General features: G+C 39.8%; 1 protein-coding gene across 4 annotated transcripts in view; it reads right to left on the reverse strand.

The window, feature by feature from the left end:
• Positions 1-24,621, reverse strand: part of TDP1 (tyrosyl-DNA phosphodiesterase 1) — a 111,847-nt gene that overhangs the window by 33,186 nt on the left and 54,040 nt on the right. For all 4 annotated transcript variants that reach the window (XM_034768109.1, XM_034768105.1, XM_034768108.1 and 1 more), the window contains exon 14: positions 734-836. In XM_034768109.1, coding sequence (XP_034624000.1) covers positions 734-836 — 103 coding nt within the window. The remainder of the gene's footprint in view (positions 1-733; positions 837-24,621) is intronic.

Below are 24,621 nucleotides of genomic sequence, written 5' to 3' on the forward strand. Positions count from 1 at the left end.
CAGGACATTGTACTCAACAAAATGGGTGCAGCAAAAGAGCTTAAAAGTAGAGATTAATTAGCTCTGAAAGTATGACAACACATTTCTGCTGAGTTACGCAGCATCTCAGTCCAGACTCAGGCTAGGTCTACCCTACCTGCCTGAATCGGCGGGTAGAAATTGATCTCTCGGGGATCGAATTATCACGTCTCAGCGGGACGCGACAATCGATCCCCGAATTGACGCTCTTACTCCACCAGCGGAGGTGGGAGTAAGCGCCGTCGACGGGGAGCCACGGAGGTTGATTTTGCCGCCGTCCTCACAGCGGGGTAAGTCGGCTCCGATACGTTGAATTCAGCTACGCTATTTGCGTATCTTAAATCGACCCCCCCACCCCCGTAGTGAAGACCTGCCCTCAGAGAGTAATCTCAGAGCAGAGCTAGCAAAAGATTCTGAATCTTATCCATAAAGTATTGCATATTACTGTATTTACCATAAGGAGACTATGAAAACCCATCTAGATACCAAATTCCTGCCTGATATATGGGTAAACATATGGGTTTTCTTTAAAGCACTAAGTTCTATAACTCTAAAAAAACTACTAAACCTCCCCCGCCAAAAAAAATTAAACAAAAGAAATAATAAACAAGTATACAATGGGATAGAATAACGTGGTTACAGACTTTTTTGTAAGATATCAGCATTTGCAGACTGTCACAGTATCTATGCTTTTGTTGCTGAATTATGAACTTACAAATGCTGAAGGCAGGAAAAGGACTCCAAGTTCATATGAACGAATCATCAGTTGTGTGCCGTTTTTCTCCAGAGCTCCCCAGGCAGCTTTGGAAAGATTGGCACTGCAAAGAGAGACAGACAGCAGGTCAGTGTGGCACAATCTTCACAGCAGCAAAACACTCAAATACTACAGCTGCAACAACAATGTACTTGAATTAGAAGTAAAACCTTTCCCCAACCAGAAAGTCCTTTCACAAAGAGAATAATTAGGGCCTTGATCCTCATGACTATTCCCTCAGTGCAGTGGGGAACTGTGTAAGTGCCACATAACAGGGAAGTAGTGCAGTACATATATAGATAAGTACTATGTATTATGAAATTCAATATGAATTTAGTATAGTTGATGCTCCCCGATTCACAATGTGCAAATAACCAACTTCAGCCTTTGCATTATTACCTGGGAACCTGAATAAGGAATCGTGACTAACCAACCACATTTGGCCTTTTCCCTTATCTATCATCCCTGGAGATGAAAGGATCTCTCCCTAAATGGGATTATTTTACATTTCTTGAGACATTTATGAACAAATATGTATGGAAAATTAATAAAGCATAAGGCATTTTCCCTCATTGACATTTTCTCCTTTGATAAACTCCATGAAGATTTATTACTTTATAAAACAAATAATTTTTAAAGCAAATGTTACATTATACTTTCAGCCCATAGTGTCCCTGGCTCCCTTATCAGCAAGAGAATAGCTTTCAAATTGAATTTGAATCAAGAAAATATATGTGGTTCCATTATCAAAATCTGTTCACGTTAAATTTGAACTGATAAACACATAATAGATGCCTTCTAGCTGGGGGTGAGGAGGGAGATTGATTTTGCATTAGTGATCTGAGTTGGCTGGATCAGTACCTAGTTTGGAACATAAGAACTGACATATAGGGTCAAACCAATGGTCAATCTAGCCCAGTAACCTCTGTCTGACAGTGCCAGTGACAGAGCTTCACAAGGAGTATACAGAAAAGGGCAGCTGAAGAATCCTCACCAAACAAGGAAGGAATTTTAAAAGCCAGTATACAAAAACTGAAATCAAGTACTTCTCTAATATTTTGACCTCTAAGGATATGAACATAAATATTATGAATAAGATATGCTGACAAACATTAATCTATTTTCTTCTATTAATCTATTATTCTTTTGTCTTTGGGAAAATAAAGACTGTTTTCTTGAAGATAGGCTTGAGAAGGAATTTTATAGCTTGGGAAATGAATAAATCATGTTTCATCTCTGAGTATTTGTCACATGGATCCCTCTCTTGGTGCTCATGCATGCGAGACTGGATTCTTTTGGCCAGCAGGGTCCATTGGGGCCACACCCCTACACGTCCTCGCACCACCCAAGGGGATAAAAGGGCAGGCGCAGTCCCTACTATCCTTCAGTTCTTTCTTACCACCCATGGCAGAACGATTGAACCGCTGCACTGTCCGCCTGCTTTCCTAGCCACCAAGAAAGAAAGAAAAACTAAACCACTGTGCTGAAAACCCAGAGATTAAATCTTGCCCCTTGTATGACATTTCTATACCACTAAGTGATGGGCATTCTAGGTGCTTTTTTGTTTAGGCAAGGGGCATATTCCAGAATGTTGCTCTATCTGCCACTCATTTTCCAAAGGCCCACCTGAGATTATTCCTTCTGGAGTGCTCCAGGAAGGCCTCTTTGGACACAGAAAGGAAGGACCTAACAAAGACAGTCCCCTGCCAAGTCCCTCTTAATGAGTGCCCTGGAGAGCTGCGATTCTACCCCAAGCTCCAGGGAAACATTGGACCCCAGTCACGGGCTTCAATCTCTGTCGCAATAACTTTGAAAAGGTGCTGGAGGGATCATCATCGCTCCAGAGTTGAGCTAAGACACCGGTCACCCTCCCGCAGTGCCTATGAAAAACAGACACAAAAATCACCATAGGTCTCACTCTTCTCAAACTCAAAGGGCAGCCAACATCCTGAGAAAGAACCCTCTGGTGCCTTGGTACCAACTATTAAATGGATGCCTATAGTATCTCCACTGCACCTCTGGATCATTCTTCTTCTGGTACTGACCTCCTCACTAGCCAGTTCCTCAGTATCATCCCTATTGGCACCTAGAGCATGTGTGTGTACTGGGTGATTTAGCTGTGGGCCCAATACAGGAGTCACCTTGCTGGATAGGCTGAAGGTGGTGCTGGTCAGACTCCTGATCATGAGACCTCGGTAACACAAACAAAATAGGTAATACCAACTCTATCCCCTACTTGCGTATAAGTGACATCAGAGTGCCTGAGTATGCCTGAAAGGGTAGCCTCACCTACGGAGATGGTGTGTTCCTTCTCATCCTCCCCATCGGTACACAGGAGGGCTCCTTTCCCACTCACCCTCCTATCCCTTCACAAGGATCACAATGGGAAACCAGGAGGGACTTTAGGGATTGCTCTCAGCAGGAAAAGGCATGGACTTCAGAGACCAGCCCCACAGTATCCTTCTCTGCCTCCACCAATCCAAGATTCATGTGCCTATCAACCTTGGCCCTACTAGGCACCCCTGGGGTATGCAACCCACATACTTGCAAGCCAGTAGCTACTGCCCCCACTCCCAGGGCTAGATCCTCTTCTCCTAAGAGGCAATATAGATGTTTCCAGCCAGGTCAATTAATACAGCCTCAGATACTAAAGAGATGGGAAGAAGAGAGAAGCGTATATCAGGCAGATGAGGGAGAACAATTAATCCCGGCCACAATTCCCTTATCCTTCCCTAATGAGGCAGTGAACCCCTCAATGTTTTCTCCAGTTGATGATTTTAAGGCATTCCAACATATTAAATACATGGCAGAGGCTCTTGACATAACAGTGGAGGAAATGCAAGAGAAACCACACAAACTGCTAGACATTCTGCACTCTCCCTTCCTTGCTTGCCAGACTGATAAATAAGGGGATTACTGGAGCTTCCAAAAGACCTCCTGCCTCAATTCAAGCCACATCCAAATGTGCTGACAAAAAGTTATCAAGCCCCTTCCAAAGGTTCTGAGTACTTTTATTCTCCCCTTGTAACAAGGATCTCTTGTAGCTACTCTCCAGGGATCCAAATCCTAAACAAGGGCTTCCCAAATCAACACTTAGGGAGAAAGACCTTAAAGCTGGACCTATTTGGATGAAGTCTGTCTGTCAGCCAGCCTCCAGATGCTAGTAGCTAATTACCAAGCGCTTCTCAGAAAATATAATTATTTACACTAATCTCAGGTTCATTTTGGAACACAGGGAAAAACTAAAATCTATAATGAATGAAGGGCAGCTGTGTGAAAATGAAAAGTTAATTTAAAGAGAGCTGATTAGGCTCCTAGGTGAACTGGTTCACATCCACACAGATTCTCTATGATTCTGACACATATTGCTCATTGAAACAAAGATGACTCAGACTCCCCCTTTTTTTTTTTTTTTTTTTTTTTTATAATTTATAGATAAGCAATCCTTATAAATCCTGAAAAAAAAAAATCAAGGAGGTTCTGTCTACTTGGTTATAAACACTACTACTGGGGGAATTCTGTGCCAAAAAAACTAAAAATTCTGCAAAATTCTGCATATTGTATTTGTCAAAATAATACAATATAATCATGTCAGTTACAATTATTTTGGTACTTTATTTCAAAATATTTGTCAGCAAGTATGTCTAATACTACAGACCAAAAAAAAAAAAAAAAGTTTTTTGACAAATAGATTCCTTACTAGGCATATTAATACAGAACTCTGCGTAATTTATTTAAATTACAACATAGAACAGTATTTCCTGCATATGTCAGAAGCAGTGCAAAGGCTTTGGGGAGTCAGGGGTAACAGAAGAGCTGAGGGAGAGGGAAGGAGCCTAGGAGTGAACCTGGAGGGTGTTGGGTGTCGGTGGGAGAGTTTTTCTTGGGGGTGGAGGTGCGGGGGGATTGTTAGGGTGTTGGAAAGTCTCCTCCATGCAGACCCTGGCTGACCCCAAGCCTCTCCCATTCAGTCAGGCACATCTGTCTCTGTTCCCGCACCCCTCCTCCCCATGGGTCTCTGCAGCCCCCCTTCCCTGTCCCAATCCTCAGCGCTGTTATCCCACTAGCTCCTGAGCCCATGCTCCAGTACGTCCCCCCACTAGCCATTCTGAACCCCAGTCTGTGACACCCCCCCAGCAGCCCTGTGTGGCCCACTCTGTTCTAACCTGGCTCTGCTAGAAGGGTGCTGTGATGAACTCTACTTCTGGGGGAATTCTGCAGCACTGGGCACAGAATTTTGTATTTTCCCACATAAAATACATTTTGCCTAAAAGTGCTGCAGTTCCGCCTTTTGCCCACCAGAGACTGCTGTGGTGCTAGAACAGCCAGCATGAATGCAGCTGGGTGTTCTGGCACTACAGCTACCTCTGGTGGGCAAAAGATTATGCGACAAAATTATGCGAGATGGGGGAATTCTGCGCACCCACCAATGTGCGGAATTCCCCCAGGAGTAAAACACCCAGTAAGGAACTCTCAGCAATGCAATCAGAATTTAGCTGGTTGAGTATTTTAATATTGAAATAAATTAAATCTTCCTCCTTAGATTTCACTTTTATGTGATTCCCAACTGTTTCATGACTTTCCCCCCACCTCCATCACAGATAATACAAACCTGAATAGTACACTAATAAGCAGATTTGGAAATTTTCACTTAACAATTCACAGCTGACAGTTTTATGATTCTACACACACAAAAAGAAACACACATCTAATGAGTATCTTTTAAAAGAAGACTATGTTTAGGGGTGCTTAAACTTGGCAAACTCTTTTTCTGGTGCTTTCCCATGTGGTCTTTATACAACCATTCTTTCAAACCCTCAAAAAAAAAATCAAAAGGCTGAGATGTCTCCCAGTTAATAAAAACAAAAGACAAAAAAATAAGATAACAGGTGTTGGAACTCTTCAGTTCTTCTAGTCTTTGGGCTCATGTGGAATAGGAAATGTAGCTGGGCACAGCACTTTCATGCTAGCAGGCTCTTCAGGTTCTGGCAGACTAGTCACAGACTGGCTTAGCCTGTTGGTTGCCATCTTCACTTTGTTTCCCCTAAAGAGGCAAGCCTTGGGTATTAGGAGTATCAGTCTTCCCTCAAATGGCTTGTAGACCCAAGGGATAATGGATCTTCATTTTACGCATGGGGAGAGTCTCAACTGCTCCCCTTTATAGCACCACCTTCAGAACTCTTCAGTGAGTTCAGAGAAGTGGTGAGTGGTACGAAGTATGACTTGAATTGAGACAGCCTTGCCTAGTCAGGTTAGAGATGGGTAATATTTAGATTAGTGTGGGATTGGAAAAGTCATGCTTACACCAACAATTTAATTATATATATATATATATATATATATATATATATATTCACACACACACACACACACACACACGTGATCCTCAACAAAAAAAATCAAAATGAAAGCGGCACAAAACCACTTTTGAGGAAGTTCACAAGGCCCCCACTCGGGATGAGACGGGTCTTGCATTGATATCTGGCACTATTCATGGAAAACAGGCCATCAAAATTCTATGAAAATAACAGGTAGCAAAAACAGCAGCAACTCAACATGCATCCATCATAAATTCTACAAAAAAGATTCCAACTATAGCAAACCTCAACCAACCACCTTCAAACTCACCCAAAGACCTCAATGAGAGCATGCCTCTGACTTCAGGGGGACACAGCCTCATGCAGCTATGCGACACTGTTTACCAGACTTTGCCTATGTGCCATACAAAGGTGACTGAAATCAACATATCTACCCAACAAATACCACATGCACATGCTGGTCATGGTCCCACAAGAAGCCTTCTCCTCTTTAAACAGGTACAAAGACACACTTCAGATGTGCAAATAATGCATTAAGAACTCAATGATGCAGAACATCTTTCACAAGGAAGGATACACATCCATAGACCTATTTGACACAGAGGAGAACAAGTGTCAAGATCCAAGAGGGATGCCAGTCTGGCTCCCTTGTCAAATGTCTTGGCCATCTGCATGGACACCAGGACTGATGTATGCCATTCTGCCAATCCCCATGATACTGAGAGTTCTGAATAAGCTAAAATAAAATGCAGGATCCATGATCTGATAGCCCCAGCATGTGCCAGGCAGTTTGGTATTCAGATCTCGTGAATGTCTCAATACAGCCCCCACTAGCTTTAACTGCTCTATTCAATGTAGTATCACAGCACAAGAGTCAGATACTCAGATCATTACATCTAACAGCCCACATCCTGGCTGTTTGACATCCACTGAAGAAAGATGTTCAGCTGAAGTTGAGCTTTTTTTTAACAAAGCAGGAAAGCCTCAACTATGCCAATACATAGTTAAGTGGAAGAGGTTTTCCCACTGGGCATCTCAGTACAAGCAGTCTCTTTTGACAACACCATTTAATCAATATTGGACTATTAACTAGCCTTGAAACACTCAGGATTTTCTATTAGTTCCATAAAGGTCAATTTATCAGCAATATCTGCACATCACTGTCCTATCCAAGGTAACACCATTTTTCTCCATCTGACAGTGGCAAGATTTCTTACATTTTTCTCACAGAATGGGAGCCCTTCCCTCCTGGGACCTCAATATAGTGTTAACAGAGTTCACAGATTCCCAAGCCAGATAATTCTCTGATCACCTAAGTCTGACCTCCTATATAACACAGGCCATAGAATTTCTCCAAAATAATTCCTTTTGAGTCTCAGTAAATTGTCCCAATGGTTAATTAATCCTCACTGTTTAAAAGCCTTATATCCAGACTGAATTTGTCTAGATCCAATGGTTGGAAGTTGAAGCATGTTATATCTTCCTCTGCTTGACTGAAGAGCCCATAATTAATTTGGGTTCTTCATGTAGGCACTTACAGACTGTGTTCAAGTTGCCCTATAACCTCCTCTTTGTTAAGGTAAACAGATTAAGCTCCTTACAGTCTGTCACTAAAATATATGTTTTCTCATCCTTTAATCATTCCTGTGGCTCTTCTCTGAACCCTCCAATTTTTCAATATCCTTCCTGAATTGTGGACCCCAGAACTGGACAGAGTATTCCAGCAGGGGTTGCACCAGTACCAAATACAGAAGTAAAGTACCTTGTCTACTCTTTTCTTGAGATTCCTGTTTATGCATCCAGAGATGGCATTAGCCCTTTTGTCCACAGTGTCGCACTCAGAGCTCACATTGAGCGGATTACCCCCCAGTCCCCTTCATATCTTTTGTCAAGAGTCACTGCTTCCTAAGTCTCCCATCTTGTACGTATGGCCTACATTCTTTATTCCTAGGTGTATAAATTTAGCCATGTTAAAATTCATATAATTTGCTTGAGTCCAGTTTACCAAGTGATCCAGGTCACTCTGTATCACTAACTGGTCTTCTTCATTATTTATCACTTCTCCAATCTTTGTGTCATGTGCAAACTATCACTGATGATTTTATGTTCTCTTCCAGGTCACTGATAAAAATGTTAAATAGTGTAGGGCCAAGAATCAATCTTTGTGGGACCCCACAAGCAACACAACCACTCAATGATGATTCCCTATTTACAGTTACATTTTGGCACATCAGCCAAATTAATTCATTTAAGTGTGCCATGTTAATTTTGTATTGTTCTACTTTTTTTAATCAAAATGTCATGCAGTACCAAGTCAAATGCCTTATAGAAGCTTAAGAATATTACATCAACTCTATTATCTTTATCAAACTTGATATCTTTTTTTGATGAGAGTACAAGTTAGTTTGTTCTGTTTTCCAGAGCACCCAGGCCCCACACCACCTTTGGGACTTTAGCAACCTTCCAATACCATCAATCAATCAAGACTGACTTTTTAGTAGCCTTTACATCAGCTTGACTGGCTGGAGAGATTCAGGCTCTCGTGGCAAGTCCCCCTTACATATGTTTCATAAAGACAGTGTTATTTTCAGGCTCATCCCAAGTTTTTGCCCCAAATTGTTTCAGAATCCTATATGAACCAATTAATTAATGTCTCAGTTGTCTTCTCTCACACTCACTTAACCTTGGAGGAAGCTACTTCATACTCTTGATGTAATAAGGGCATTACCATATTATCTTAACAGGACAAAATTACTCAGGAACACACCTAGGCTGCTCGTGGCCTTTGCAGAGATGGTTAAGGGTCAGGCAATATCCTCACGGAGATTAGCAAAATGGACCTTCAAATGTAGACGAACATGTTTTGAGCTAGCCAGGTTAGACCTATCTAGCCATATAATAGCTCATTTCACTAAGCCTCTGGCAGCCTCAGCTGCCTGTTGGATGACTGTCCCTATTTCCAGAGGCTGTAGGGCAGCTATGTGGAGCTCAGTCCACACTTTTACTAGACACTATTCTTTGGTAGAGGCTTCCAGGTCAGATGCCCATTTTGATAGAGCTGTCCTATAATCCTTGTTTAGACAGGACTACCTGTTTCCAAGCAAACAGGTAACTGCTTGCTAGTCACCAAGAGTGGGATACACGTGGACAATCCATCAAAGAATGGTTACATACCTTACAGTAACTGTGGTTTGAGATGTTTTGTCCACATGGCTCCCATGACCCACCTCCTTCCCTGCTATTAAGAAATCCTACTCCTTCTTTGATTCTGTATTGGCAAAGGAACTATGGGATGTTGGGGCATGTTCCCTTCATTAAATGTCCTTAGATGGATGTGGCGGGGGGGGGGGAGGGAAGAATTGGGGGGAGTGAGGCAAAAGGATATCTAGGGTACGAATGCAGCCCCCGTAGACACTAGCAGCCAAAAGACTCTGATCTTATGCATACAGGTTCCTGTGTGCCAAGAGTGAGATCTATGTGGATGAAATACCTTGAAAAACCAATTAGATATATGAGGAAATGCTATATATCTAGATCTATCTATCTAGATATATAGCATTTTCTCATATATCTATCAATCTCGATATAAATACAGAAATAGCCAACCTCACCAAATTCCTAATGAAAATTTTCCCTTTTACAGTGACAAGATCTATTAAAAAACCACAAACATTCTGAATGGTAGAAATGAATTAATACTGATCAACTTCTGTGGACAACCTTTACATCATCTCCAAGAATCACAGAGAAACATCTGGGGGGGGGAGGAAATCACCAAACCAGCACAAATTAGTCCCTTATATTCAATGGTAAACCTCCTAAAATGTCTAAAAGACATTCAGTAGCAAGTACTGAACATTACTTCCATTTCTTAAGTTATCTCACCACAGTATGGATACTTGAAAATACTCCTTACACTTGTATTTTGTATATTTACTTTCACTGTTGCTCTGAGAATGACTGTCTACATCAAATAGAAAGAGAAATTGTTTCTTAAAAGAATAAATAAGATAAGGCAAATTGCTGATTTCCCCTTGTGATCCAAAGGTAAATGATAAAGAGAGTAAGAAAACAGTGGTATAATAGAATTCATTTGTTCTGTCCAAATTTTCTCTCCTGTTCCTTTTTTGCCAAATATGACATGCATTTTGTACAAAACAGTACTATATAAGGGAAAATTAGTGAAGAATTTTAACTACCAGTTATTCCCCTTCACTGATTTCTGCATCGAATAGTGGGAAGCCTCATTTAATTGATTGTAAGTGGTTATTTCCACTTCATGTTTTGGTTACGGTCATCATGCTTTATTTTTATTAAATATTCATTCAGTTACGTTCCTAAATTACTTCTTAAATGGATGATTAACTTATGCTGATGGAAGCCAGGGTGAAGCCATTGTGCTTAAAAGCAGAATGCCGATATCAGGGTGCTGAGCCAAAGCTGCAAAAGCACAGAAGCACCCAGGTTTACTGAAAAGGCAGGGACAACCTCTTATAGTTCTGGGTGAACTCTCAAAGCATTACCCTATCTTTGACGGAATTATGTAACATTAAGAGACACAATAGCTGGGATATAACTTAATTTCTCTCAAGACAAGACAGTGGACACATTAGATACATTATGTTAAACCAAAAAGACACTGGTCAAATTCTCTCATGTCCTATTCCCTTGCACTTGTATTGGTGGGATTGTACAAGGTATAAAAAAAACCACAGTATTTAGTCTAGGGTGTCTAATTAAGTTAACATTCAGACAGTGCTTTTACGTCTCACACACTATGTTCCCTATCCTGAAGGCACTTTAGCATGTGTATAACTTTACTCATGTGTAACCCCACTGATTTCTAATGGTTCTTCTCATGTAGTCAAGTAACGCACGTGAGAGTGTGTGCAGGACTGGAGTCTATATGATGGAATGCAATATATAATCATATTTACCCTCTTTGTAAAGTGCTTTGAGCTCTACAGATGAAATGTGACACATAAAAGCTAAGTACGATAATAGGTAAAAAGCACTATTCAGTATTGGGTTAAGATAATGCATAGAAAATTAGCCCAAAGATAAATGTTTGAAAAAGCTAAACCCTTGTTTTCAGAATGGAAACGCATTTGTAACTTAACTACTGCAACAAAAATATCCAAATAGTCTGGGTGGCTAACATTTTCAGCCTAAAACTACCCCTAGATTTTGAAACCAAGAGGAGAAGGAGGAGTCAATTGAGAGTGAAATTAAGGTTTAAAGAGGATTGATATGGGAAGGAGAAGAACAAACAAAAAATAAATGGAGGCATCTGGAAGAAAGGAACAGTTAAAAAAAACAAGATTAATATTTTTGGCAAAACTCCTAAGCTTATGCTGTTGACTATTTTCCCCCTACAGCCACCACTCCTCCAACCTCCCCTTCCAAACCCTAAGTCCACTTAAGGTGCTTCTGTATCAGCATAGGCAGCAATCAACACTTTGCAATTAAATGAATGGCTGGGGTGGGCTAACAGTAGGGCTGACAGACCCCTGAGGAGATCAATTTCATCAGCTCCATGTCAGCCCTACTGTCCACCAACCTAGGGAACAGATATGAGAAAACTGATCCACGATCCAGGAATCCCAAGTTCAGCTATCAGTTTTTACTGTAATTTTCAAGAAGTAAACAAAGATATGTAGAATTTGGGACTAGAGAGCAGCCGTTGTTCACGTAGTCCATTCCTCACTATTAAGGGGCTGCATCTGACATCAGGTACATCCAGCCAACCCTTTCAGTAGCATCAGTGTTCAAAGCTTAACAGTTTGATGTTCAATATTCTCTTTTTCTATACACAGCAATCCTTACACCTCAGCTTCCCTGTTAGACAATGACAGCAGAGAAATTTATTAAGTGATCTCTACCAATACTTCTCCCCCCCGCTCCCCTGCCCCACAATTTTGACCTATGTTTAAAAGTTACTTCTAATTGTTAACAGTGAGGAAAATCATAGAATGACACCCAATTTAAATTACAGTAGGGAAAAAAATAAGAACTTGTCTCTAGCAAATCTTTTGAACTACCGGTTAAAGTTATAATCCACACTCTGTTTGACTGTATTAGTTTATACTATCAAGAGTGAATAGATTTGAATATGCTGATGTTCCATCGGGATCTCTTGCTAAGGAGAGGGTCTCATCAGGAGCAAGCACAACATACAACAGTAGCAACTCCACAGCATTAGCTAATATTAGCTTGTACCATTGCTGACACATGCACACGTCCTCAATATTTCAAATGGAAATTCTGTTCTAGTTAAAAAAGGATACACTATTTTGAACTTCACTCCAGAACTAAGTCACTGTCTCTCTGCAGCAGTGACTTTCAGCAGCATTCTTTGAAATATACCAAGTTTTCACTAGAATATTGGACTTTCAGAGGAGATGTACATACCAGCTAACATTTCTGAGTTTTACTGAGCACCATTAAACTTTTTAAAATTGCCCTTTGAGCATACTTTTTAAATCAGGCCAAGCTGAAGAAATATTAATACCCCCTTCCCCAAATACACCCTCCCCCCACAAAACACCAGAAATACATTTGTGGGGGGGCTTGGGGCCTGGAATATTAAACTCCGAGCAATGAAATCATAAATGACAATATTTGGACATGACTAGCTATTAGCAACTCAGCATGGATACAGCCCAATGCGCTGCAGAGATATACTCTTCAAACGAAACAAATACAGATTTCATCTACTTGACACATTAATATTCCCAAAGACTTTAATCATGGTACAGAATAACATCACGATTTCTTATTTATGTTACCCTAATGTGCTCCTTTCAACTTTCTTACTTTTATTCATAAAGCTACTTTCAACCTTATCTTAATTGATCCAGTCCCTCTGTGTAGCAAAACACAAAATTTTCTAGAAAAAGATTAAAAAAAAAAAAGAGCCTACACCCAACAACTATGCGCCTTCCTTATGTACAAAATGACACTTACTACAGTTAAGCGTGGAAGAATTCATTTCTTTTTTTTATAATTTTGATGGATAATACTAATATTTTAAGCATTTTTAAAGATTATTTAAATATTCACAATTGCTTAAAACCCCGTATCATGCATTTTTTCAATTTTTTGTCTAAATTTTCACTGTTGCAGGAAATTATGGGGAGAGGCCTGACAATTTTTTAATGATAGTGGATGCTGAGATTCAAAAAGTTAAAGCTTTATCACCATTAAGACAAAAATTGTCCACATCACATCAAACTATTGGGGCTGTCAAGCGCTTAAAAAAATTAAATTGCAATTAATCACAATTAATCTCGCTGTTAAATAATAGAATACCATTTATTTAAATATTTTTGGATATTCTCTACATTTTCAAATATATTAATTTCAATTACAACACAGAAACAAAGTGTACAGTGCTCAGTTTATATTTATTTTTGATTACAAATATTGACACTGTAAAAAAGAAACACACCTCTACCCAGATATAATGCTGTCCTCGGGAGCCAAAAAATCTTACTGCGTTATAGGTGAAACCGCATTATATTGAACTTGCTTTGATCCAACAGAGTGCGCAGCCTCGCACCCTTCCCCCCCTGGCGCTGCTTTACCACGTTATATCGGGTCGCGCTATATCGGGGTAGAGGTGTAGTATTAGGTGAATTGAAAAATACAAGTACAGTAATGCAATCTCTTTATCATGAAAGTTGAACTTACAAATGTAGAATTATGTACAAAAAAATAACTGCATTCAAAAACAAAACAATGTAAAACTTTAGAGCTGACAAGTCTACACATTCCTACTTCTTGTTCAGACAATCGCTAAGACAAACAAGTTTGCTTACATTTGCAGGAGATAATGCTGCCCACTTCTTGTTTACAATGTCACCTGAAAGTGAGAACAGGTGTTCGCATGGTGCTGTTGTAGCCGGCATCGCTAGATACTTACGTGCCAGATGCAGAAAAGATTCATATGTCCCTTCATGCATCAATTGTCATTCCAGAAGACATGCGTCCATGCTGATGGTGAGTTCTGCTCGATAATGATCCGAAGCAGTGCGGCCAGATGCATGTTCATTTGCATCACATGAGTCAGATGCCACCAGCAGGAGGTTGATTTTCTTTTTTGGTGGTTCTGGTTCTGTAGTTTCCTCATCGGAGTATTGCTCTTTTAACAGGTTTCAGAGTAGCAGCCGTGTTAGTCTGTATCCGCAAAAAGAACAGGAGTACTTGTGGCACCTTAGAGACTAACAAATTTATTAGAGCATAAGCTTTCGTGGACTACAGCATGGTATGCATCCGAAGAAGTGGGCTGTAGTCCACGAAAGCTTATGCTCTAATAAATTTGTTAGTCTCTACGGTGCCACAAGTACTCCTGTTCTTTTTGCTCTTTTAAGACTTCTAAAAGCATGCTCCACACCTCGACCCTCTCAAATTTTTGAAGGCACTTCAAATTCTTAAACCTTGGGTCGAGTACTGTAGCTATCCTTAGAAATCTCACATTGGTACCTTCTTTGCATTTTGTCAAGTCTGCCGTGAAAGTGTTCTTAAAATGAACATGTGCTGGGTCATCATCCGAGACTGCTATAACATGAAATATATGGCAGAATGTGGGTAAAACAGAGAAGAAGAAATAATTCTCCCCCAAGGAGTTCAGTCACAAATTTAATTAATGCATTATTTTTTTAACGAGCGTCATCAGCATGGAAGCATGTCCTCTATAATGGTGGCCGAAGCATGAAGGGGCATACGAATGTTTAGCATATCTGGCATGTAAATACCTTGCAATGCTGACTACAAAAGTGCCATTTGAACATCTGTTCTCACTTTCAGGTGACATTGTAAATAAGAAGCGGGCAGCATTATCTCCTGTAAATGTAAACCAATTTGTTTTTCTTAGCGATTGGCTGAACAAAAAGTAGGACTGAGTGGACTTGTCAGCTCTAAAGTTTTACATTATTTTGTTTTTGAGTTCAGTTATGTAACAAAAAACCCCTACATTTGTAAGTTGCACTTTCACGATAAAGAGATTGCACTACAGTACTTTTAGGAGGTGAACTGAAAAATACTATTTTTTTTTTTTATCATTTTTACAATGCAAATATTTGTAATAAAAATAATAATATAAAGTGAACACTGTATACTTTGTATTCTGTGTTGTAATTGAAATCAATATATTTGAAAATGTAGAAAACATCCAAAAATATTCAATACATTTCAATTGGTATTCTATTGTTTAACAGTGCAATTAAAACTGCAATTAATTGTGATTTATTTTTTAATCACAATTAATTTCTTTGAGTTAATCTCGTAAGTTAATTATGATTAATCGACAGCCTTACAAAATATACAAAGCAAATCAATAAATCAAACTCTAAGAAGTTCTCAAGCAGTATTTTTCTTACTTAACATGTGTTTGTAAATTTTGATTATCAATGGACTTTTTTGTGGATTTGTGCATGCACAGTGAAATTGACATTTACCAATAAAATCTATTTATTCCAAGCCTATCTATTGTTTCTCCTCCAAAGGAGGCAAAAGTTAAATGAAAGCTACAATTAAATAAGACATTTCCAAAATTAGTCTATTTTTTCCTACTTTTTCCAGGGACCTGTTGCATAAGAGAATAGTCAAAGCTCACATGCATTTCTGAGGTTGCAAGTTTGCTCCCATGGACCTTTCTTTTTTAAAAAACAAAAATAATCTCAAAGCAATAGTTAAGGGGTTAAGCGATCCATTTTATTGTTTGCAGAAAAATTCTTATAATATGTAGCACTGCCAAAGCTAGCAAGCCAAAAATAAGTCATGGCCCCCCCAAAAATCATTGGATTGACTGAAAAATCATGAGATATTTTTAATAGATTTTAGGTTGTTTTTGTTTTCTGAGTCTTTAGAATACACTAAGGTAATGTTTTCAAATTTTCTCCATAACCATGAGGGCTAGAAACTTCTTTTAAAAATACCTTCTACCTCTCCCCACACACATACAACCACACCCAAAGTTAACACTATCAATCCCTAGACTCCAGCTTCTAAGGTGAGAAGGAAAACAATTTAAGACTCACAATAAAAGCTCAAAAGTTAGCAGCACTGAAAAATTTTTCCTACCAAGATTATATTTTTAAATTACTGACATATTGGAAAGTTGACTCTCTTGAAATTAGCCAATTTAAGAAAATTCATAGGCGGCATCCAATTAAATCTGTTCCCAAAATTATCCTAAACTGCTCAGCCAGAGGTTTATTAGTATAAACAAATAAACCAAACTGGTTTAGATTTGCTCAGAATTGGCTTAACTCCATTCTCATCAATGTCAATGAGAGTTATCTCTGAAACCAAAGGGAACAGAATTAGGGCAATGCTGAGTGCTTCTGAAAATCCTACCCCGTCTCCAATGACCATGCACTCATATAAACCAGGACTGAATATCGACCCTACTGATTAGCCACTGTCCAAAAGATTGAACTGAACGCTGCCTCACACAAACATAGATTTGGAAACATGGATGACTTCGGGGAAGCATACATATAATTGTATCCTGTGTTAGGACTGGAAAATCCTTTGTCTCCTTTGATGAGGATGACCAGAAAAGCTACTCTCATATATACAAATGAATTTCTCTAGTTTTAGAATCAGTTTCTTTAACTGGATACATACTCTCTGGAGGTTGGTTGGAGCAGAAGCTTTGCTATCTATCGTTCTGCAAGGGCAAAGGACTCTAATGATCTATTATTTTGCTTTCCAAATTTAACAATAGTCACAGAAAAAATAAAAGGAGCATCATGACCGGAAATCTGAAAGAGACATTAAAGAGGAAGAAATTCCCATCTGTGAGTTGGTATTTGAGATTGTTTCTATACCTTCTAGTCCCTTCAAAAGCTGACTCTACCCTCTGTATTTGACATACCTCAAAAAAGAGTACCCTGTAACACAGGCTAATTTATAGCTCAAAAATCTTTTCCCTCATTACATCTTTATACCAATCAATAGTTTTTGCTTGTTTGTTTCTAATAAAAAAAAATGAGAAGTTAAAAACCACAAGACTTTGGATAAATATAGTGAAAGTGGAAGTCACTTTGATGCCACTCCAGTAAAGAAATGTTTTTTTTTTTTAAATAAATCAGCTGCTGCTTCAGTGCTTCATCTGAAAGCAAGTGTTCCTGTAAAGCAGTAGCTTGCTGGCAGTTTCAGAGCAGCAGGTGAAGATCTGGAATAAAAAGCACAGCAGCAGGGAAGAAATTCTAGGGGGTAGGGGAAAGGTCATAGTTTATATATTTTTGAAGAAGGAAAATTGCAACCATGGATACAACTCAACCTAAATGTCTAGGAGGCAAAACAAGAATTGGAGATTTGCAGTTTTATTTGCTTCTGTGACTAAACCTTTAATCTAATTATAAAGCTCTGTTGGCTAGCGATTAGAGTATGGGACATGGTGTCAGGAAATCAGATCTGCCATAGACATGGCATGACCTCAGGTAAATCTCACTCTCTGCCTTAATTTACCCATTGGTAAAATGAGAATACCACTACAAGGATATTATAAGAATTAAAATTTGTGAAGTGTGTTTAAGTCCTTGGATAAAAGAAGCTTTATAATCACCAGATACTACCAGGACCGGCTCCAGGCACCAGCGAAGGAAGGTGATTGGGGCGGCCAATGGAAAGGGGTGGCACGTCCGGGTCTTCGGCGGCAATTCGGCAGCAGCTCAATCGTGCCGCTTCATTCTTCTGCAGCAATTTGGCGGCGTGTCCTTCGCTCCAAGAGGGACTGAGGGATCCGCCGCCGAAGTGCCACCGATTGGCTTTTTTTTTTTTTTTTTTCCACCCCCTGCTTCACCGCTTGGGGTGGCAAAAAAGCTGGAGCCGGCCCTAGGCATTACTAATGTAACAGTTACTGCTCCTGTACCTACTGGACCTACAACCAGTTGAATGTGTCTTAAATCCCCAAGTGGCATAAAATTATTCCAGCTCCTATGTCTAATTAAATTTTTGCAGAATTTAAGATTTCATTTCACCGCCTTCCCCTGCAGTGGTACTTTTATTTAGTGTAGACAGTTCAAATCTATAGCCATATTAACTCAAACAATAGCAATGCGAGATATGAACACCCTCCATTCATCTTTATAGGCTATTAAACGCTAGCCCTGAGCAAACCATTTTCCAGGACCAATGCACTCACAAAGAGAGACCATAAGGAAAGGATTATGTCAAATGTTTGAAAACAGAGGCAAATGGACAAAAATCTAGAGCAATGAAACAGATAAATGTCCTGGCTCTGTAGTCCACACAAATATATGTTCTATTCACAATATAATGTCAAAATAATAATAATCTGACATTTGAATGAACACAAACATAAAAAAAAAAAAATCACATTTACTATTATTACCGTATTACCACCTCTGTCTGAAAGTTTATTGCTACATAGTGTATTCAAATAGAAACGGTTAAAACACTGTTAAATTGTTAAAAGCAAGAAGTAAAACTTAGGAAATGACCGTAACTCTGTCTCCTGGTGGAATCAGGAAAACATTACCATGTAATTAATTTTTTATCATAAAAACAAGGGGGCAAAATTAAAGTTGCATGGGCAACTATAAAACTGGCATTTTCTAACTTTTGACTGCTGGACTTGTAACCTCAACATTCTGCTACAGTAGTTTGATTGGTATGTAATTTCATAGGGGCTTTTGTTTGTTTGTTTTAAACAGAAAAGGGTAAAAAATAAATTGTATTATGTACAGTTGTCATATTGGTCTGGGGGTAGTGTAGCCCAACTCTCCCCATCCCTCAACCTCCAGGAATTAGGGAAGCTTCTGCCCCCTGTGTTTCATAGACTCAGATTTTAACACCAGAAGGGACCATTAGATTATCTAGTCTGCCCCTTTTTATATCATAGGCCACAGAATTACATCCCTCTACTCCTACATTTAGCCCAATAATTTGTATTTGATCTAAGCATATCTTCCAGAAAGGCATCCCTCTGAAGACCTCAAGAATTGGAGTCCATCACTTCATTACATAGTTTGTTGCACTGATTAATCACCTTCATTGTTAAAACTTTGTGACTCATTTCCGATTTGAATTTATCAGCCTTTAACTTCCAGTCATTGGCCTTTCTTTGCCAAATTAACAAGCCCTATAGTACTCAGCACTATTAACACCCATATTTGATGATTCCCCCATTGACAACTACTTGAGACGTGTCAGTTAAAATTTTCTTAATCCATTTAACGTGTGCTTCATTGATACTGTATAATGGTTTTTAATCGGAATGTCATACGAAGTACTAAGAGAAACAAGATGGGTGAGGTAATATCCAATAATTATTGGACCGACTTCCGTTGGTGAGAGACTAGCTTTCAAGCGACACAGAGCTCTTCTTCAGGTCTGGGAAAGGTACTAAGAGTGGCACAGCTAAATACAAGACCCACCTTGTCTCTCTAATATCCTGGGATCAACAGGGCTAAAACAACACCTCACGCAGTACTAAGTCGAAGATCCAAGTATATTACATCTATGCAGTTAAGTTTATCAAACAAACTTGTAATCTCTTCAGAGAATGAAAGCAGGTTTGTTTGATGAGACTTATTTTCTATAAAACCACATTGACTGGCAAATTCTCATCCTTTCATTCTTTACTCATAGACTCATAGACTTTAAGGTCAGAAGGGACCATTATGATCATCTGGTCTGACCCCCTGCATGCTGCAGGCCATAAAACCGTCCCTACCCCTTCCCTGGACTCTGCTGTTGAAGTCCCCAATCCTGTTTTAGGTGACTTCAATCGGCAGAAACCCTCCTGCTAGAGATCCCTGCCCTATGCTGCGGAGGAAGGCGAAAAACCTCCAGAGGCTCAGCCAATCTGCCCTGGAGGAAAATTCCTTCCCGACCCCAAATATGGCGATCAGTAAGACCCCGAGCATATAGGCAAGAGTCTCCAGCCTGACCCCTGTCAGCCATTATACAATTTACCTACCATTTCTTGGTTTTCCTTGACTACTATGTTTTACCATTAAACCATTCCCTCCATAAATTTATCTAACTTAATCTTAAAACCAGACAGGTCCGTCGCCCCCACCGTTTCCCTCGGAAGGCCGTTCCAATATTTCACCCCTCTGACGGTCAGAAACCTTCGTCTAATTTCAAGCCTGAACCTCCCCACGGCCAGTTTATATCCATTCGTTCTCGTATCCACATTAGTACTAAGCTGGAATAATTCTTCTCCCTCCCTCGTATTAATCCCTCTAATATATTTAAAGATAGCAATCATATCCCCCCTCAGCCTTCGCTTTGTCAGACTAAACAACCCAAGCTCCTCTAGTCTCTTTTCATACGACAGGTTTTCCATTCCTCTGATCATCCTAGTGGCCCTTCTCTGCACCCGTTCCAGTTTGAGTTCATCTTTTTTAAACATGGGAGACCAGAACTGTACACAGTACTCCAAATGAGGTCTCACCAGCGCCTTGTACAACGGAAGCAGGACCTCCTTATCCCTACTAGATATACCTCGCCTAATGCATCCCAAGACAGCATTGGCTTTTTTCACCGCCACGTCGCATTGTCGACTCATAGTCATCCTGCGGTCTACTAGGACCCCTAGGTCCTTCTCCTCTTCCGTTACTTCTAACCAATGCGTCCCCATCTTGTAACTAAAATTTTTATTAGTCATCCCCAAATGCATCACCTTACACTTTTTACTATTAAATTTCATCCTATTCCTGATACTCCAATTCACAAGCTCGTTCAAGTCTCCCTGCAGGATATCCCTATCCTCCTCCGAATTTACAACGCCTCCCACCTTCGTATCATCCGCAAACTTTATCAGCCCACTCCTGCAATCGGTTCCGAGGTCAGTTATAAATAGATTAAATAAAATGGGTCCCAAAAACCGAACCTTGAGGCACTCCACTAGTAACCTCCCTCCAACCCGACAGTTCACCCTTTAATACGACCCGCTGCATTCTCCCCATTAACCAATTCCTTATCCACCTCTGGATTTTCATATCGATCCCCATGTTTTTCAGTTTAACCAATAATTCCTCATGGGGTACAGTATCAAACGCTTTACTGAAATCCAGGTATATTAGGTCCACCGCATTTCCCTTATCTAATAAATCCGTTACTTTCTCAATGAAGGAGATCAGATTCGTTTGGCACGATCTGCCCTTCGTAAAACCATGTTGTAATTTATCGCAATTGCCACTAACCTCCAGGTCCTCAACTAGTTTCTCTTTCAGAATTTTCTCTAACACCTTGCACACTACAGATGTTAAACTAACAGGCCTGTAGTTACCCGGATCACTTTTTTTCCCTTTCTTGAAAATAGGAACCACATTAGCTATTCTCCAGTCTAACGGGACCACCCCCGAGTTTACAGATTCATTAAATATTATCGCTAATGGGCCTGCTATTTCCCGCGCCAATTCCTTCAATATTCTCGGATGAAGATCGTCCGGTCCTCCCGACTTAGCCCCATTAAGGCATTCAAGTTTTGTTTCTACCTCGGATACGGTAATCCCCCATCCTGAATGCCCCTCTGTAGTGGTGCTAGTATCCCTAATACCTTCATTGGCCTCATTAAACACCGATGCAAAATATTCATTGAGATATTGCGCCATGCCTAGATTGTCTTTAATCTCCTCTCCGGCAATAGTCTTCAGCGGTCCCACTTCTTCTTTCTTTGCTTTCTTCCTATTTATATGGCTGTAAAACCTCTTACTATTGCTTTTAATTCCCCTCGCTAGGTCCAACTCTACACGGCCTTTGGCCTTTCTCACTCTATCTCTACATTCTCTGACTTCGCTAAGGTAAGTTTCTTTACTAATCCCTCCCCTCTTCCACTCTTTGTACGCTTTCTGTTTTTTCCTAATCGCCCCTTTGAGTCGGTCGCTCATCCAGCTCGGTCTAAATCTCCTGCTTTGTAATCTTTTTCCCTTTTTTGGAATGCAGGCCTCCGACAGCTCATGCATCTTTAACTTGAAGTAATCCCAGGCTTCTTCTGCCTTTAGATCCATTAATACGTTTGCCCAATCCACTTCCCTTACCAGTCCCCTTAATTTGTTAAAATTGGCCTTTTTAAAATTATAAACCCTAGTCTTTGACTTAATTCTGTTACTCCTCCCATGTATTTTGAACCGAATTAGCTCATGATCACTGGAGCCCAAATTGTCCCCCACTACCACTTCCTCAACGAGGTCCTCACTACTTACCAGAATCAAATCTAAAATGGCCTCCCCCCTCGTCGGTTCAGCTACCACTTGATGAAGGAATTGATCAGCAAGCACATCTAGGAACATCTGAGCCCTATTATTACTACTAGCGTTTGTGCCCCAATCTATATCTGGGAAGTTAAAGTCCCCCATAATTACACAGTTTCTATTAGTAATTACTTCTCTAAACACATTAAATAGTTCCTTATCCATATCCTGGGTCGATCCCGGCGGTCTATAGCACACTCCGAGCACTATCCCCGGAGAGGCTCTAGTAGTCCTATTACCCAGTGTGAGTATTGCCCAGACGGACTCTGTGTTATCTAATCCATCAACTATTATTTCTTTACAGCTTATTTCACTATTGACATACAATGCCACCCCCCCACCTTTACCTTTGTTCCTGTCTTTCCTAAACAGCGCATACCCCTCCATACTGACTCAATCTGTATCAACTTTACCATTATTTTGCCTGGGATTGAATTATTTCTAATTGTGGCCTTCCTCTCATAACCAGGATAGGCTTTTACCAAAAGCATTTCTCTTCGTTGAATGTGGAAGCATGGCTTTTTGACCATCTGATGACTTCTTAAAGAACATGCAATTTACATTAGAAGGAAAAATAAACAAACAAACAAAAAAAAATCAATAATTTCACTCAGTTTTGGAAAATTACCCCTCTTGAAACACCACATATCTCTATCTGGTTAGGACTGCCTCTGTCCACCTATACTGAATGTAAATCAGGTCATAACCACTGGCCCCTAGGTAAACACCAACTTCCCGTTCAGTGATCACTCCCCCCCCTTACAATGAGGTCAAAATTACAGCAAAATGTGTTGTCTCCCCAGAGATGGGATGGTGGTACCCTGGGGTCATGAGCTGGATTTTGGAATGGGGTGGGGGGGAAGAGCATGCTTTGGGAGAGAGATGCCCAGTTCTTTGGAAAATGTGTTATTTTGGCATGTTGCCAACACTTCCCTGAAGAGCGCATGTAAAAGAACAGAAACTGCCATTTTAAACTGTTTACAACTCAGCAAAAGCTGAATGGAATCTTATGGGACAAGCCAAAGGCTCATCTCTCACCCCAGGACTTTGTCCCTGCTGAAACTCAAAGGTCTGCTGCAAAACAATGGAAATGTTGGAGCTTTTTTCAAAAAAGAAATTGCAAGAATCTTTTATAATGGAAAGTATGAGGAAGCATTTTATAAATATAGGGATCATGACTAGCCTTCCCTATAATAGAAGTAACACACACATTTATTGGAACTTAAAGTTAGCAACAAATCATCTCTTTTTTCAGTTTATGTGCACTTCACAGCTCTCTGTATATAGTCAGTTTCACTGTTTCCCCAAATAGTAGATTTCTATTTTGTTGAAAAAAACCTTTAAGTATCAGCAAGAGAGCAGAAAAGCACTTATAAATAACAAAACAGTCCAGACATACTATTTAAGGGTGACACCATAAACTAGGACTTGTGGAAATTAAAAAAATTAAAATTAAAATTTAAAAAAGCCCCAAGTTGACATTGTCCCTTTAAGCATCACAAAGGACTCTAAGTGGCAATCTTGCGAATTTCAGGTGGCAGGACTGACTTAACTGGCTAGCAGTACTGTCACTAACTTAGCTGAATGACTTGCAATTTCATCCTCTGAGGTTATTATGCCAACCAGGAATGGGAAAGGCAGAAAACACAGTTCTGACACTCAGTACCAGCAATTATATAGAACTTTTAATCCATATTTTCACATTAATTCACAGGTCTAATGCACAGTTGTTTGTAATTTATAATGTGGTAACTTGGCATCATTGCTGCAGATTATTCAAGAACCATAATGTCTGAAATAAATGTCAGGTACTGTAGTTACCAGTTAGTATTTTGTGAAAGATTTAAATAAACTTGCTAGCACTGTCTCTCATGAATACTTAATTATGTATTTGCAATGGGTCCAACTCCTTACTCTCACTCCTACAGTCCCATAAAAACACCATGTAAAATTTTATCTTGGTAAAAATATTTGCAAGCAGCTGTACTGAAAGAGGTTTTTCCCCCACTTTATTTATTGTTTCACTTAATTCTATAGCAGTCTTCCTCAATGCCCACTTCTGCCGTGATGCATACAAGAAATCAGCCTATCAAAGAAGGCTAGGTAGCATGGCAAATGGGGAACACTAAAATTTATTTATCCTTAAACTATCAAGCTGTGTTATCAAATTTGACCTTTTTGTTACTTTCATTCTCCCTGGGACTCTTCCCTAATGTTTGTCATATGCACTTGTTGCATCTTTTATCAATCTAGATTAAGCTCTTCAGGGCAGGGACTGTATGTTCTCATGCATTTG

This window comes from Trachemys scripta, chromosome 4 (assembly GCF_013100865.1).
Source record: "Trachemys scripta elegans isolate TJP31775 chromosome 4, CAS_Tse_1.0, whole genome shotgun sequence".
Classification (NCBI taxonomy): domain Eukaryota; kingdom Metazoa; phylum Chordata; order Testudines; family Emydidae; genus Trachemys; species Trachemys scripta.